Source organism: Triturus cristatus, chromosome 9 (genome assembly GCF_964204655.1).
Source record: "Triturus cristatus chromosome 9, aTriCri1.1, whole genome shotgun sequence".
Lineage (NCBI taxonomy): Eukaryota > Metazoa > Chordata > Amphibia > Caudata > Salamandridae > Triturus > Triturus cristatus.
Genome location: NC_140592.1, coordinates 914810609 through 914824502, shown reverse-complemented (window position 1 = coordinate 914824502; position 13894 = coordinate 914810609). Strand labels below are relative to the sequence as shown.

The 13894-nt window shown below is 49.9% G+C and overlaps 1 protein-coding gene across 3 annotated transcripts in view; it reads right to left on the bottom strand.

Moving 5' to 3' along the window:
- The window catches only part of DICER1 (dicer 1, ribonuclease III), a 692358-nt gene that overhangs the window by 516465 nt on the left and 161999 nt on the right, over positions 1-13894 (bottom strand). For all 3 annotated transcript variants that reach the window (XM_085626460.1, XM_085626459.1, XM_085626458.1), the window contains one exon: positions 2251-2493. In XM_085626460.1, the coding sequence (XP_085482586.1) occupies positions 2251-2493 (243 nt within the window). The remainder of the gene's footprint in view (positions 1-2250; positions 2494-13894) is intronic.

Below are 13894 nucleotides of genomic sequence, written 5' to 3'. Positions count from 1 at the left end.
AGAAAGACTGTCTGGTGCCCAGGTAGATACAAGAATGGCCTCTTGGCCATTATACCTCTGGTATACAGGCAAAATTTGTAATTCCCTTTCAGCTAGGAAGGAATGGTTCAAGACCTTGTGGGGAACAGCACTGGAACGAGAATAGAACGTTCCTGGAACATTTCTCTACTTCACTGGTTGTCGATCCTTGCTTTGAACTCGCCAGAAGGAGGAAAGGTGAATGTCATGACGCAAGATCTAAATGTTGCAATTCATCTGAATAAAAAAAGCTTTTAATGGCAATGTGTGTTTGAATCAAGACTTGGTTGTCGAGAAAAACAAAGCTGAAACTCAACGGACAATGACAACAATGGAGACATCTCGCTTCTCAAGGTCAGCTAGCGAGTAGGTCTCAACTAAGTTCAAGGGTGGTGTGTGCTTAGTTGTTTGCTGGGCTCTCACGTGGGGCTCAGGTCCTGAATCAGAGGGAAAAGGCCATCCTTTAATTACACATGCAGCTTATCCAAAAGATGTTATATACTCTACATCAGCGTGAATGTGAGAAAGAGAAATATGACCGTATGGTTAGCATTCTAGAGGTTTGTCCACACCACCACAGAAACATTATAAAAACACAACAGTGACCAAAGTCAAATCTGTGCTGCAAAATACAGAATTAAATTACCTCCACAAACGTCGGTAAATATTTGGCAGATGACTAAAAAGGTTGAGTAAAATCAAATCCAAATTTTCTTAAGTTAAAAAAATATCCTTACCCAAAGGATGAAAAAAAATAAACAGGGTAGGGGACATTGATCTACATTGTAGTGCTCCTGCAGCCTTATAAAGTGACTGACAAATTCTTTATAATGCAGTGGTTGCCCATAAGACCCAATTTCCCCGCAGCTATAAACTTTTAACAGTAAATATTAGAAAGAGTCTCTCAGCACACTTCCCGGCTGAAGCTTCTTTTTAATTCTAATTTGAATCATTTATAATACAGATGTAGTATGGGGTTTCCCTGGGTCCCTCAGAACCTGGGTTAATTACAACATAAGCAAAACAATGGTTCTGTCAAAAAAGCTCAGTGAAATTACGAACACTGATAGTTAGTATAACATATAAGCATATCCAGTCTTTTAAAATAATGTAATCAATACATATACACCCAAAATTACCAAACAGATGTTGATTTCATAAAATTTTACAGTTTGTGTAGTAATTACAAAAAACACATATCTCACTAAGATGTTCAATGTACAGTGCTTGGGAAAATGCTTGTGCAAGGAAGTGTGTGTGTGTGTGTAAGTGGTGGAAAAAAGAAAGGGTTACAATACAAATAAATCTCCCATTATATATACAGTCATGTCCACAGCAATGTTAATGTGTTTGGGCTACAGAATTTAACAAGTTCATTCATTTTATTGTAGCCTCCACATGTGGTACAGACAAATAGTACATCAAAGTTTCGCCCCAAACATGTGTTTACTTTAAACAATCTAAACTGAGTCTTACTCAGGACAAGCACCCCAATGTGAGATTCACAGAATAAATAACGCAGCAAGGGGAGACATTGACAATTGAATAACACGGGAGAAAAAGTCTCCTTCAGGTGGTCAATTGTATATCCGTTCCCCTTAGCAAGACATCCTTCACCATTATATGTAAAAACAAGGGGCTCGAAACGGTAGCCAGTAATCTGAACAGAGTCCTTCTTGATAAATGGTGTTTAAAACAATGCACAGGATGGGGTGACACTTGTGAAGTGGATCCACCCAATATTTTACGTGGTTCGTGTCTGCCCAACTGACTGCTCACCTATTCAGTCTGTTGATATTTTATACAGATCCATCATTGTGGTTAGTAATTTTACAGATTTTTTTCAGACGGAACCATTGTTTTGCTTATGTTGGAATTATTTATAAGGAGAGAAAACATGCAACATATATATTTTTTTTAAAGCACATTGGCACAGTTGTGCTACCTTTATGAACATTCATGAAGATGCCACGTTAAGAGACATTTTCTATGGTTTCATATGAATACACTTACAATAAAAGTACAATTCATACATTGTGATAGATTTTGTTTATGTAATCTGAAATATATTTTTGTGGCGCATAGAATATATTTTAATTACCAAACTCAGAGTACTCATTACATAGACTTTAGAATATAATCTCTGGAATAACACCTGGAATAACACCTGTAAAATAAAGGTTGCCCAACTATCTAAATCTGGTACTCAACATACTGAGATTTAATAAGTACCTTTTCAATTGCTTTATATGTTTTTAGGTCATCCTCGAAGTCTTTAATTTTGTCCGAATCTGCTAGCATGATGTAATTAGAGATTGGTGCTCTTGCCCTTCCCTTGGATTGCACATAGGAACGATATTCAGTTGGTAAATCAAAACGAACTACCAAATTGCACTTTGGAATGTCAACCCCCTCTTCCACAATACTTGTCGCAATTAGTAGGTTGGTTTCATGAGCCCGAAACTTCCTTAGCACCTGTAAAAACAAAGAAATGTCAAAAAATTGGTATCTATTATCTAGCTAAGATAAAACACACAAATCATTTACAAACCAACAAATTCACTTCTCGGCATTGGTATTTTTCATAGATTCACATGCTTCAACATTCACTATAGTCAAATAAAGAATCACCAATATCTTAATGTAGAAAGAAGCAATATTAGGACAGGGGAGGCACAACAATGTTTGTTTAGTAGTAAGTCACCTCATTTGAGATTGCTTAAACATCAGTCAATGAGTTGAATACTCGCAACACTTCATTACCGGTAGAGGCCATTGTAGATCAGACTTCACAGCACAAGCGTGAAGGTAGAATAGCATCAAGTCGATTTTAGGCCAGAGAGAAGGGAGTGTTACATGTAAATATATAAATGAATCTTTTTTACTTACCCTGTAACTATCTGTTTATAGATTTCTGTGTTGTTGAGTCACATGCTTTGAAAATGCCTGTCATCTAATGTTGGGAGTGGACAGCAACATCTGTCAAATAGATTTGCTCCATCTACCTGACAGGACTGTTTTGGTGGATTGTCTTCATGAACATACTATAGGATCCACCATTAGAAGGGGGGGGGGGGGGAGGGGGAGAACTCAGGATGCCCAATTCAATCTCCATGCATGAGGGTGTAGGCTCTGGAGGCTGATGTGCTGAGGAGGTCTACACTGTGAGGTAGACTGAGAGAAGGGCACAGGGTGAGGTGGATAAGGTCTGCATATCACACCTTTCGTGGACAATCCAGGACAATAAGGTATACTTGGCCAAATCTTCCTCAAAATGTGAGCAATCAAGCATTTGTGAGAAAAAATCTAATTAAGTGGAAAGTTCCACCTCAAGAGAAACACATCCCCAAATGCTCTCAGCATTGGATACTGAATAGGCACAGACTTTCAGGCAGTGGGAAGTCTGGTGAGTTGCAAAGAAGTCTATCTGAGGAGCCCCTCACAGCTGGAAAATGTTGTGCACTACCTCCGCATGAAGTCAAGATGATACTGGCTGAGATGGTTTTCTCTCACATTGAGAAATTAGGATAAGTGATTTGCTACTAAGCAGATCTAATGGTCCTGATCCCAAGACCAGTGTCGCAGAGCTTCTTGCCAGAGGCGATACGACCCTTGTTTGTTTATGTACCCCATTGCAGTTGTAAAGTCAGTCAAAAACGGGACCGACAGACCACGAATGGAAAGGGGGGCTTTGACTACCAGACGTTTTGCCCGTAATTTCAATAGACTAATGTGCAATATCTAGTTTTCTGGAGACAACAGACATCTGATCTCCAATTCCTCCAGATGGCCTCCCCAGCCTAGGATGGAGGCATCGATGAACAGTGTTGTCACTGGAGGGAGGGGGGGAAACTGCTTTCCTTAAGTACCGTTGCTTTCCACACTCTACCATCGTAGATCCACTGTGATGTGGATACAGCTCTAGACATTCAGGTGTGTTGAAACCACTGTCTGGGGCTTTCCCTTCTGTGCCAGCGTGCATGGGGGACAAACAAAGCAGAAGCAGCCGAAAGACCATCTGGACTGGATTATTCGCTTCAGTTTGAAACATTAGAATCAATCTGGATATCTTTAATCCTCTGGGAGAAGGGAAGGCTCGACTTGATGTGGAATCCAGTACTGTTCCTATGAACAGGATCCGGCGAGAAGACACTGGATGAGATTTGTGCTTGTTAACTGAAAAGTACAAGGTGAAAAACAATCTGCTCGGCTCCAAGTGGAATGACACCCTCTCTTGCGAGCTGGCTTTGATTAGCCATTCGTCCAGGAAAGGTAAAACTGGGATGAAATGGGTTGCAATCACTGCCATCACCTGTGGTAAGGCCCGAGGAGTAGAAGTGAGACCAAACAGAAGGAACTTACACTGGAAATGCTCGGACCCATCTGTAAAGTGCAGATAGTTCAGTTGTGACTGCAGGATAGGGTAATGAAGGTAGACATTCTGCAGATTGACGGACAGACACAATCCTGTATTTTGCTTCCAGCACAAGCACACCTGAGCAGTGGCGTTTGGTGGCCCACGAAAATGTTGGGTCGACATAGATAAAATTAAACAATATTCAAATAAAAACATTTACAATTTAAAATGAAAAAAAAATATTCACTTACCTTTTTAGCCTGCAGCACGTCCTCGGTGTTCTACAGCCGGCTCCTGCATCCTACAGCCAGCTTCCGATTCCTCCCGAGCGAGGTCTCACAGCTCCTTATCTAATCCAGACACTGCTCCCATGCTGCAAGAGAGAAGTGTCTGGATTGTCTAGAGCAGGCTACTTCAGCGCTAAGAAGAGCACTGAAGGCCTGGGCCTGCTTTCCAACCCAGCTTTCTATGGCAGCCGGGTTGGAGAGGTTGAATTGGGCATGTCTGTTTGGCCATAATAACGTAGCCGGTCAAAACTACATGCCCAATTCACACTGAAAGGGCCATTCGTCGTTGCTGCCAATCAGCAGCAATGACGCACTTTCCCGCCCTTCTGCCTCAGTTTGGCAGAAAGCTGAAAAACTCAAATGGTAATAAAATCCCTTCATTGCCATTTTCCCCCAGCTGTTTGCAGCTGTGTGGGGATGGGGGGGTGGGGGGGGGGGGGGGGGCGGCGGCGCTCCTCCACTCCCATGTAGAAACCGCTGCTGAACCTGAGCTAGTGACAGCATGTTGAATGTTGCCTTTTTGAAGAACCATTTCAGAGTCCTGAGCTCTAGGTTCGTGTGAAGGTTGCCATCCTTTTTAAGGAACAGGAAGTACTGGGAGTATCACTTCTGACCAAGATTCTACTGCCAAACCAACTCTATTGCGCCTTGGAGGAGCAATGACTAATCCTCTTGTTGGAAGGCTCGTAGATGGTAAAGGAAGGGGCATTTTTTTGGAAGGGTAGGGCATACACCCTCTCCACAACTTGCAAGACCCAAAGGTCTGAAATAATGGCCCTCCAAGCCTGGGGAAAGGAGGATGCCTGTCCTTTAACAGGCTATGCATGTTTTGATAGTGTGGAACTAGGGTTGCTTCCCTGCTGAGGCAGTGGAAAAAGAGGAGGTAGAGAGAGTGGGATAGCTTGTGTTTGGACGCTGTTTTTTATCTGCAAACTGTTGTCAGCCTCGAACTGAAAAGCCCCTGTTGAAGACACTAAAGTTCCAAAACTGACGGTAGTCTCTGGGTAGTATTTAGAGATCAGGGGATGGGGCATTGGTTTTACTCTCCTTAAATCTCTCCAGTGCAAAGCCAATTTTGGGCTGAAGCACAAGTTACTACTTGTGTAACGATATATCTGTAAGAGACATTAGTTAGTGATAGATTCCTTACCTTAGAATATCCTTAGGCGTCAGACTGGATCCGGAAAGTTTGTATCAGCAGTACCCCTGCGTGTCGGAAGGTGGCGTCGTGCGGCTCCACGTCGTCGCTGGCGTCGTAAGCGGCGAGAAGACGTCATGGAGACTACTTAGGCGCCATCCATGCGCGCTGACGTCAGTTCTGTACACGACTTTCCACGCCAGGAACGCAGAGCCATGCAAAACACTGACCACTGGTGCCATGAAACTAGGGCCCCGAAAGGGATGACCTTAACCCTAGAAATTAGTTTGCAGAACGGGGAGGATGGGTGGGGCGGTAAGGAATCTATCACTAACTAATGTCTCTTACAGATCATTACACAAGTAGTAACTTGTGCATGGGGGGCGCTAGGTGGCGCCGTGCAAGATGGCCGCACATATGTGAGGCTCCTGCTGTCCGGCGCGCAGATCCGTTAATTATCCTGCCTACGGCGATTTTGGTGACCTGCCTGCGATGGACTGCATGCCCTGAGTCTGCCCCCGTCCCTGGCTGCCACTTTCAGCGGCTCGGAGGGCTGTTATCGCTGATGAGAGGCAGCGACCGCGGAGCGGCTGTGGTGGCGAGGCTGCGGCAGGAGAGAGGTCCGGCTGGCGGTCTACTGGGGCTCGCGGCTTCCCATGAGGTGCGCGGGCCGCCCAGCCAGAAGGCGCGGCGCTGGTGGATGCTGGTCGGAGGGGGCTGGTGAATGCCCTCGGGGGGGCCCTGGACGCCGGTGGACATTGCCGGGGGCTGAGAGGCGGCGATGCCCGCAATCCACGCTGAACAGACAACGGAGGCCGGGTGAGTGCGGGCGCTGCTGCTGGGCTGAGGAAGACCCGAGGGTGATGGTTGCGGGATTCGGAGACCGGCTGCTGTATCGGTGAGAGGCCCCACGGTGGACATTGCCTGCCTCGAGGCGCACTCCCGCTATTCTCCCCTGATTTGCTACGGGCCTGGAGCGGGAGCTGTGTGGAGCCCCTGGTGCGAGCGGAGCGGGGGGGGTGCGGGCCACAACTTACGCTGGAGCTTCGTCATCCTTTTACTCGCTTCCTTCCTCTGCCCCCTAAATTGATGAGCTGAGGTGCATGATCGGGCACACGGTGCACGAGAGATTGCGCTCTGCGCGGGGTGGCGCACGGGGCAGGGAACTGCTCACGGAGGACTGGGAGTGACCGCTTTCAAGACTGTCGAACAGTGGAGAGCTGTTACTACACTAACGCCCGTCACATATTGTGCGACGATCCCCATCTGTGGCCGCGCAGAGCGAGGAGACCCAGCATGCGACCCCCCTGCGCCTCACCTGGCTCCGACAACGAGGGGACGGACACTGGTGCAGAGAGCCGGCGGCTAGATTTGAGTGGAGGGGCGGATTAGACACTTGAATAGTCCAGGGTGGTGGAGAGAAGCGGTCGCAGCTGCTGTCGCTGACCTCTCCGCGACTTCCCGCGTAGCGCTGTGTGTAGCCCCCCTTGATTACGCCTAAAGATGGGGAAGAACGATGCCAGGCAGTCCCGTCTCACCTTCGAGGCGAAGAAGACGGGCCGCGCCCCACCGGATGAGAGGATGGAGGCGGTAGAACCAGACCCAGCCGCTGGGCCCGCCGAGAGTGCGGGGGAGCTGACATCACTTCTCCGGGAGGTCCGGCAGGGCTTTGCCACTATGGGGGAGAAAATGGATGACATGTCTACTCGAATGGATGCCATCGTGCATAAGCTAGACAACCATGAGGATCGCATCCGGGAGGCGGAACGCCGCATCTCAGATACAGAGGATACTACCTCTCGGGTCTCCACGCAGGTTGCGCAAATGGACAAGCTTCTGAAACTGCCAAGAATGAAGACTTGGAAGCGAGGAGTTGACGCAATAACATCCGCGTTCTTGGGGTACCAGAGTCCACAAACACAGGCCGATTAGAGGACTATATGGAGAGGATGTTGATTGCAACCATCAGAAAGGAGCAGCTTTCCTCCCAGTTCATTGTGGAACGGGCTCATCGGTCCCTGGGACCCCGCCCTCCACCGGGGAGCGCGCCTCGCCCCATTATTGCTAGGCTCCTTAATTATAGAGACCGTGACACAATACTTCGAGTGGCACGGAGCAATCAGCAGCTCCACTATGAGGGGATCGCCTTCTCTATCTATCCGGACTTCACGGCTGCGGTACAGGAGGACAGGCGCAAATTCATGGCAGTCAAAAATAAGTTGCGTCAGGCGCAGGTGGACTATGCCTTGCTGTACCCGGCGCGCCTCCGGGTCACCCATCAGCGCAAACAGAGCTTCTTCACTAACCCACAACAAGTGGAAGACTTCCTCAAACATCTTAAACGCTCCGGGGGCGGCCCTGGCTCGCCGTCCACATCGGGCAGACCTGCCTCTCAAGACTGATATGCATCAATGTCAGTAGTGCTCTCAACAAGAGACAGTAAGCAGAGTGGCTGGGAGGGAGTGGCGGATTGCTGATGGGCTTTACAATGCATGTCTTGACTATTCTGCTGCTAAGTAGGGTTTTGGAAGGGCCCGCGCCAGTGGGCATGACACTCAGAACTGCGCTGGACACTCTCCCCAGACCCGCGTAGGGCGCGCCTATCCACTCCATTGCGGGTTCTGGGGGAGGGATTCCCGGATTGCCGCCTAGAGTTTGCCCCCAGCGGGCAACACCCCTTGATCTACTTAAGCATGGGTAAACCTAACGTTTTTGGAGTTTTTGTTATTTTATGGGGAGGGGGAGGGACCTGGGATTCTGGCAAGTTGGGGCTGCTTCAGTGGGAGGTGGGAGGGACACTCACGGGGGTTCAGTATGCAGGAAACAATTGCGGAGTGACAGCAGAGGTGTGCAGAGGCTCAATGTGCAGGACTGGTATGTTTTTGTGGTGTCAATGGCTCGGGAGGGCGACGGCGTGATTAACATAATGACGTGGAATGTACGGGGGTTGGGAGACCCGAGGAAGTGCAGGAAGATTTTGGCGTATCTAGACAGACAGCGGATCCATGTGGCGCTATTGCAGGAGACCCATCTAGACCCTGGGGTGGTTAGCACTTTCGCATGCAAATGGGCAGATCATCGTCTGTTCTCCTCCTACTCCTCATATGCCCGCGGTGCGGCGATCCTTTTTAAGAAACAGCTGCAATATGAGCTAGCAGGCACGATCTCAGACCCACAGGGCCGCTATGCGATTACCTGGGGTAGGCTGGGAGGGGACTCTATAACTGTAGCTAATTGCTATGGCCCGAATACTGATAGCCCAGAATTTTTCAATGCTGTTTGGGGTAAAATAATGGCGATTGGATCTACGCACATAATATGGGGGGGGGATTTCAATGTTGCCCTCAGACCGGATCAGGATCGCTCTCACCCCATGCCGCACCACTACACTAAAACCAGGGAGGCGTTGTCGGGCATACTCGAGGAGGAGGGGCTGATTGATGGCTGGCGATATTCACACCCCTTGGGGAGGGAGGGTTCGCATTTCACGTCCCACATGGGCAGTTGGGCGAGGATTGATTATTGTCTGTTGTCCCGAGGATTGGCTTCGGGTATCCAAGAAGCAACGCATCTGGCCAGAACATACTCGGACCACTGTCCAGTGAAGTTGTCGCTTGCTCTGCCGGGATATGCAGCTCCTAGGCCCCGCTGGCGATCACAGCCCATGGCTCTGCTGGATACCGCGTTTCAGGTGGAGCTCGAGGAGGAAATTCGAGATTTCTTTGTGAGAAATAAGGGCTCGGTCAGCAGCGTAGAGGTGATGTGGGAGGCCTTTAAGGTAACGATAAGAGGTTATTGCCTCTCTAAAAGCTGCGGGTGCTTAGGGATATACAACGCACTCTCAGTCGCCTGGAGAAAGAACTGAAGGAGCTGGAGGGTCAGATGGGTAGGGGACAGGCAGGGGCGGTGCATAGTGCATTTCGGGACACACTCACCAAATACGAGGCTGAAGCGCAGCGCGAGCTGAAGTTCCGTGGGAAGTACTGGGTGGCTCGCAGGTACGGTGAGGGGGGAGCGTCCTGGGAGGGCTCTTGCGGAAGTGACGCGCCCTCCTCGTTTTGGCACCCACATATTAGAAATACGCAGCTTGGATGGCGCGGTTCGCTGGGATTCACTCACCATCCTCGATACCTTTGTTGACCACTATCGTGCACTCTACGCAACCCAAAGGTCGGGGGCGCTTGAGATAGACGACTTTTTGGGAGATGTAGCTTTGGGCTGGCTTGGAGATGCGCAGAGGGAATTTTTATGTCATCCGTTTGAGCTTGATGAGGTGCGAGAGGCGATCAAGCAGTTTCAAAATGGGAAGGCGCCGGGTTCAGATGGGCTGCCGGCTGAGTTTTATAAAAGCTACATTGAGGTTATGGCGCCAGTCCTTCGGGAGGTGTATACGGAATCCCTGGAGGTGGGCGTGTTGCCGCCCTCGATGAGGGAGGCAGTAGTCACCTCACTACTAAAGCCCGGGAAGGCCCCTGATTCCTGCGACTCTTATAGGCCGCTCTCGCTCATTAACTGCGACGCCAAAATACTGGCTAAAGTGCTGGCGAATCGCCTTGCGTTATTGATGGACAAGCTTGTTCTGCCGGACCAGGCGGGGTTCGTACCCGGGAGGTCGACATCCCATAATCTTCGGACACTATTTTCCCTAGTGCAGATGGTGGATCAGGAGTTTCCGCTTGCTGCTGTATTTCTGGATGCTACAAAGGCATTCGACTCAGTGGAGTGGGACTACTTATTTGGTGTCCTTCGACGGATGGGTTTCCCTCAGCTGTATCTCTCCTGGCTCCACTTGCTGTATACTCAGCCGACGGCCCGAGTGCTTATCAATGGGCATGTGTCCTCGCAGATACCAGTTTCGAGAGGAACCCGACAAGGGAGCCCGCTGTCGCCCCTGTTATTTGCACTCGCTGTGGAACCACTGGCTGCCAGACTCCGACAGGTACACAATGACAAGGCATTCCGTTGCAGCATGCGGCAGATATTGATTTCGCTTTATGCGGATGATATAACACTGTACGTCAGGGACCCGCAAAGCAATATTAACCCCATGTTGCGGGAGTTCATCCGGTTTGGGCGGCTCTCCGGAGTGGGTATTAACTGGGGAAAATCCATGGTGTTTCCGCTCACTTCGGCGGTGACTCCCTTCCCGCTAGACTTCCCGTTAGAGTGGTGCCAGGAGGATTTCAGGTACCTTGGGATTCGAGTGGCCCGCGATAGGGACGAGATTATTAGGGCAAACTACGGCACGGCTGTGGAACGACTCAGAACCAATGTCACGAGGTGGATTGCGCTGCCCTTATCAATGGCAGGCCGTGTGTCGCTCATTAAAATGAAGATACTCCCGCAGTTCCTGTACCTCTTCCTAAACGTTCCCTATCACCCGGGAAGGGTATTCTTTGCCACGCTGCGCTCGGAGCTGATACGACTGGTGTGGGGCGGCAAACAGTCACGTCTGAAATGGTCTATCCTCACCAGGCCGTATGCTCAAGGAGGGTTCGATGTTCCGGACCTCGAACTGTACTATTTATGTGGTCAGGCGCATTATGCTTATTATTGGATGCGCCCCCCACGATATATGCCACAGGTGGCGGTAGAGGCCTGGCTGGCTGACCCCATCCCCCTCAATGGCCTAATACATGGCTATAAGGACGCGCCGGTTGTGGCGTCCACCACGATCACCAGCACGGTGGAGGCGTGGCGTCGCTTGGCAACACTTATGGGAGCCCCGTTCCTGTATTCCCCCAGGCTACCACTCACATACCATCCGAGTCTGACATTACTACAGGAGAAGGGACTTCAGAATCTTTGCACCAGAGCGCGGGTCGCGACTTGGGGAGACCTCTTCCGAGGGGGTACCTTTCGCACCGCTGAACATTTCTTGCAAGACACGGATGGCACACCACTCGATGTATTTCTATACGTGCAATTGCGACAGGGTATGCGGTCGCTACTTCCTTCTTTTACTTGCGAGCCAGAGAGTTTAGAACCGTTGCATCGGCTTTTGGGCTCGACGGACGGGGGGCACCTGGTGTCCAGATTATATGCCTCCATGCGCGAGGGAGAAGCGGGGGGGGACAGCTCGTCCCGGAGTCGATGGGAGGGGGAGTTGGGGGGGCGAACTCACGGATGAGCAATGGCGATACTGTTGTCGCCAGACGGTGCAGATATCGGCTAGCAGCAGGTTCCGGGTCATACATTTTAAGTTCTTGCACCAGATATACTACACGCCGGTCAAGAAGCTGCGCTTTGGGCTAGCTGACAATGATCGTTGTGGGAGATGTGGCCAGTTAGGAGCGGGTTTTTTGCATCTTGCTTGGGACTGCGCTGCGGTGCGAGTCTATTGGGAGCAGGTGTTCGCGGCGCTTGGGAACATGATTGGGATTCAGTTAGACCGAGACCCGCTGCTTGCGCTCTTGGGACATACGGCTCAGGTTCCTCTGACCCATAGAAAATATGTTGCCATTGCAATGCTCCTAGTGAAACGGAAGGTGGCCTGCAGATGGGGCAGGGGCCGGGCCCCGAAGTTCAAGGAATGGCTGGCAGACATGATATATTGCCAGGAACAGAGCACCACTTATGCTGAATTACTACCGCGAGCCTCACGGCCCAGGGATGTGTGGGGACCGTTGGTGGGATACCTCCTGACGCATGATCCCGCAGGGGATGCCCCTGCGCTGAGAGCGGCTGGAAATGCAAGTGAGGAGTGACTGGTGCTGCTGCCTCTGCCCGCAAAATAGCTGCGCTCTCTTGTCTGGTAGAGTTTGAGTGGGCTCCTTGGAGGTTCAGGAGTGAGCGGGGATTAGTACATGACTGGGACTTGTACGCACTGCACGGATGGAATTTGTGTCTTGCTGGGTCTAATTATTCGTTTATCTGCCTCCTTCTTATTCTTGCTCATACCAGAGTTATTGATTGGATTCTGTAATTGCACAGGTTAAGCTAATTGCATGTCTGGATTTCGGCCTGCGCGCCTCCTATAGTCATTGATCCTCTGTACCTGCCGGAACTGTAACTCTGTTTGTTAAATAACTGTTCAAAACCACAAATAAAGTTTTTAAAAAAAAGTAGTAACTTGTGCATCTGAAAGTGACACGTTAGTGATAGATTCCTAACCTTAGAATAGATACCCCAGCAATACCTACCCCGGAGGTGGGTCTGCGAACCAAAATCACACCAGAAAGTCCCGGAGAACCGAACGCCCAAAGAAGCGGTCTCTCCGGACTCGGCTGTCGAGGCAGCAGTGCTTGGTAAAAGTGTGCAGCGAGGCCCACGTAGCTGCCTGACAGATGTCCTGCATGGGAACGCCGCGTCCCAAGGCAGTAGTGGCTGCCGTTGCCCTGGTAGAATGGGCACGCAGCCCCACAGGAGGCTCCTTCTAGCCAACGAGTAACAGGCTTTGATGCAGACCTTATTGGGCGCCCACGTAGCCAACCAAAAGTTGGTCAACCACCCGGAACCATTGTGTGCGCTTCGGATAGAACGAGAGCGCACATTTTGGGTCCAGACGATAGAGCCTCTCTTCTTTGAAGGATGCGGAAAGAAGGTGGGCAAAGTGAGGGTCTGCCCGATGTGGAAGGGCATGACAATTTTGGCAAGAAAGAAGGACGAGTCCTTAAAACCACTCTGCCTGGATGAACGGAGAGAAAAGGAGGTTTAGAAGAAAGAGCCTGGAGCTCACTCACTCTTCTGGCAGAGGTGATAGCTACCAAGAAAGCCGTCTTCATAGTGAGAAGACGGAAAGGACAGTTAGGAAGTGGCTCAAAGGGATCACACTTCAGATAAGTCAAGACAAGATTTAAGTCACATTGAGGCATTAGTAAGAGCAGGAAGCGATTAACAATTGGGGGCTTAAAAAGAGAAGGCTGATCTGGAAGCCGTAGAAAGGCGGAAATGGCTGAGAGATAACCTTTGATAGGGCCCAGAGCCGTGCCCTGCTGGGCCAAAGAGAGAAGTAACAGAAGGACCTCGGCAAGAGGGGCAGCAAGGGGATCCACAGCCTTTGCTGTGCACCATGCCATAAATTATTTCCCCACCTGCAGGCATATACCGTCTCAGTGGAAGGAAGTCTGGCTGCAGAATAATGTCACAGACCTC